Raw genomic sequence first — 2,788 nt, forward strand, 5'->3', positions numbered from 1 at the left:
TTTTTGGCATAAAAGAAAAATGTATAATTTTGACCCATACAATGTATTGTTGGCTATTGCTACAAATATACCCCAGTGACTTAACACTGCTTTTGTGCTGCAGGGACACATATTTGGTGAAGTTTTATTAATGCATAAACAGAAAACAGCATCGATCTTGGAATTTTAAGGATCGATATCAGTTCATTAAAAAATGTATTTGACCCTCTAACTCTAGCACTCTCTATTCTAATTCTGTTATCTATTTGATCTATAAAAAAAAACATGACCTTTTAAGACTTGCACTCTATTTGTTTTCTAACTGCTTTGCTTTCTTGTTAACTCTAACAGTGTGTTCACACCAGACGCGAATGTAATTATTCGCGCGAGTAGATTACATACAAAGTCAACGCAATGACGAGCAAGTTCAAAAATTTCAACTCGAGCGGAAAATTCGAATGACGTGTTCTCGCGCAAGCCAATCATCGAAGAGTTTCTTGACACGTCCAGTTGAATCAGACAATAGAAGAGAGCATTATTGCAGCCGTCTGTTATTATATAGGTCTGGAGCATAGAAAACAATTAAAATCAGTTGTAGTAGTTGTATTTTATTAGCATGGCTACAGAGATGCTGCTATCAATAATAAAAATAATAGTAATATCAGTGTATATATACAGTAGTAAAATGTAACACACACATTAATGCAGGATCCTAACGTTATTCATCCTCCTCTGGATGGTGTTGTGAACCCAGACACGTCGGCGTTTGGCTTTCCATTGTATTTGGGACTTTTTGACAACAGGTACAAAACAGCGGTTGTAGGTATCTCCACCATGGTTGATCGTGCTGTTTTTATTCGCGCGAGTGACACGAAAAACATCCCGCGAGTAATCTAGAGCGAGCGACGCGATGCGCATATTCGCTTCGCGTCTGGTGTGAACTCACCATAACACTAGCTTTCTCTATTCCTTTTCTATTCTATCTCTCTGTTTTCTTTTTATCCATTATATAATTAACAAAAAAAAAACTTGCTATGTGTACTGTGTTAAGCTAACTGAGACTTGTCACAGCACTTGCATATCATTGCTCTTTTGTTGGTTTTGATTGCTTCTATTGTCCTCATTTGTAAGTCACTTTGGATAAAAGCATGTACTAAATGTAAAATTAAGATCTATTGGCAATTGATTAATCAATATCATCAGTCCATCCCTTACTTTATTTTCTGTCAGCCAGGAGATGTCTGCTGTCGTCGGCGTACACAGACCCTGCTGTTTGGGAGCAGAGACCGAGAGATGCACAGGACCTGGGTGAGACAGCGCTGCTCTGAAACCACATCCGTCTGTCCTTATTTAACATTCTGTCTGTTTTAAATGTGCCTGGATTTTCTTCTGCAGGTCAGCTGGCCTCTCTGATGGACAGAACGTATGCGAGGAAGTTTCCCGTCAGCTCTTTGGTCATCGCCAGGGTGAGAGATGATTTATGCATTTTAAACATATGTGAGCCTGCAGCACAAAAGCAGTGTTATTTGTAGCAATAGCAATATTTGTAGCAATAGCCAACAATACATTGTATGGGTCAAAATTATACATTTTTCTTTTATGTCAAAAATCATTAGGATATTAAGTAAAGATCATGTTCCATGAAGATATTTAGTAAATTTCCTACCGTAAACATATCAAAACTTCATTTTTGATTAGTAATATGCATTGCTAAGAACTTAATTTGGACAACTTTAAAGGCGATTTTCTCAATATTCTTATTGTTTTGCACCCTCAGATTCCAGATTTTCAAATAGTTTTTCAGCCAAATATTGTTCTCCTATCCTAACAAACCATACATCAATGCAAAGCATAAAAAAAACTGACCCTTATGACTGGTTTTGTGCTCCAGGGTCACATATAGTACAATACATCCACACAAAGTACTCTGTTGCTTATGTATGCATGTGCATATGAGTTTAATATCCACTAGTCAATATTTGAAGTGCATCAAAACCTTTAATCAAAGTTGTCCTAAAACCTAAAACCAAAATGCATTCTTGTCCTAGGATGACATTATTGACTACTGCATAATATTAGAATAATAAGAAGACGACTCAAACATTTTTATTTTGTGAATTCATGACTTGTTCATGTAAAATGGGTATTAAGTTGTGTGACACTGTAAATAAAGTCAATGTTTTAACGTGTGCATTTTGTTTAGTTCGTAGATAATTTATCATCAAAAGAGGAAGTCGATCAAGCACAATATTACCTATATAAGTAAGTATCACTACATAACTCTTTAAAAAGGTTACCGTTTGCGCAATACTGATTCAGTTAGTTGCATTTGTTCAATTGTGAAGTTGAAGTGTTGATCTCCTCAGGTTTCGTCACAGTCCAAACTGTTGGTATCTTCGGGACTGGACCATCCACAGCTGGATCCGACATTGTCTTAAATACGGAGCCAGAGATAAAGCCCTTTACACGCTGAAGAACAAGGTTTGGAAAGATGTCAGATTATGCTTTCACTTTATACACTACCGGGCTGAAGTTTGGAATATTAATGTATTTTTGAAAAAAGTCTCTTCTGCTCAGCAAGGCTGCATTTATTTGCTCAAAAATACAGTAAAAATGGGAAATATTATTAGAATTTAAAATAGCTGGTTTCTATGCGAATATCTGTTAAACTGTAATTTATTTCTGTGATCAATTACCCCATCACTCTAGTCTTCAGTGTCACATGATCTTCAGAAATCATTCTAATATGCTGATTTGCTGCTCAAGAAACATTTCTGATTATTATCAATGTTGAAAACAGTCGTGCTGC

General features: G+C 36.1%; 1 protein-coding gene across 1 annotated transcript in view; it reads left to right on the plus strand.

The window, feature by feature from the left end:
• The window catches only part of mrps27 (mitochondrial ribosomal protein S27), a 13,214-nt gene that overhangs the window by 4,013 nt on the left and 6,413 nt on the right, over positions 1-2,788 (plus strand). The window contains exons 2-5 of the mRNA XM_016518006.1: positions 1,210-1,287; positions 1,375-1,445; positions 2,183-2,241; positions 2,346-2,460. Coding sequence (XP_016373492.1) covers positions 1,210-1,287; positions 1,375-1,445; positions 2,183-2,241; positions 2,346-2,460 — 323 coding nt within the window. The remainder of the gene's footprint in view (positions 1-1,209; positions 1,288-1,374; positions 1,446-2,182; positions 2,242-2,345; positions 2,461-2,788) is intronic.

This window comes from Sinocyclocheilus rhinocerous, unplaced genomic scaffold (assembly GCF_001515625.1).
Source record: "Sinocyclocheilus rhinocerous isolate Xijiao unplaced genomic scaffold, SAMN03320098_v1.1 scaffold493, whole genome shotgun sequence".
Taxonomy (NCBI): Eukaryota; Metazoa; Chordata; class Actinopteri; order Cypriniformes; family Cyprinidae; genus Sinocyclocheilus; species Sinocyclocheilus rhinocerous.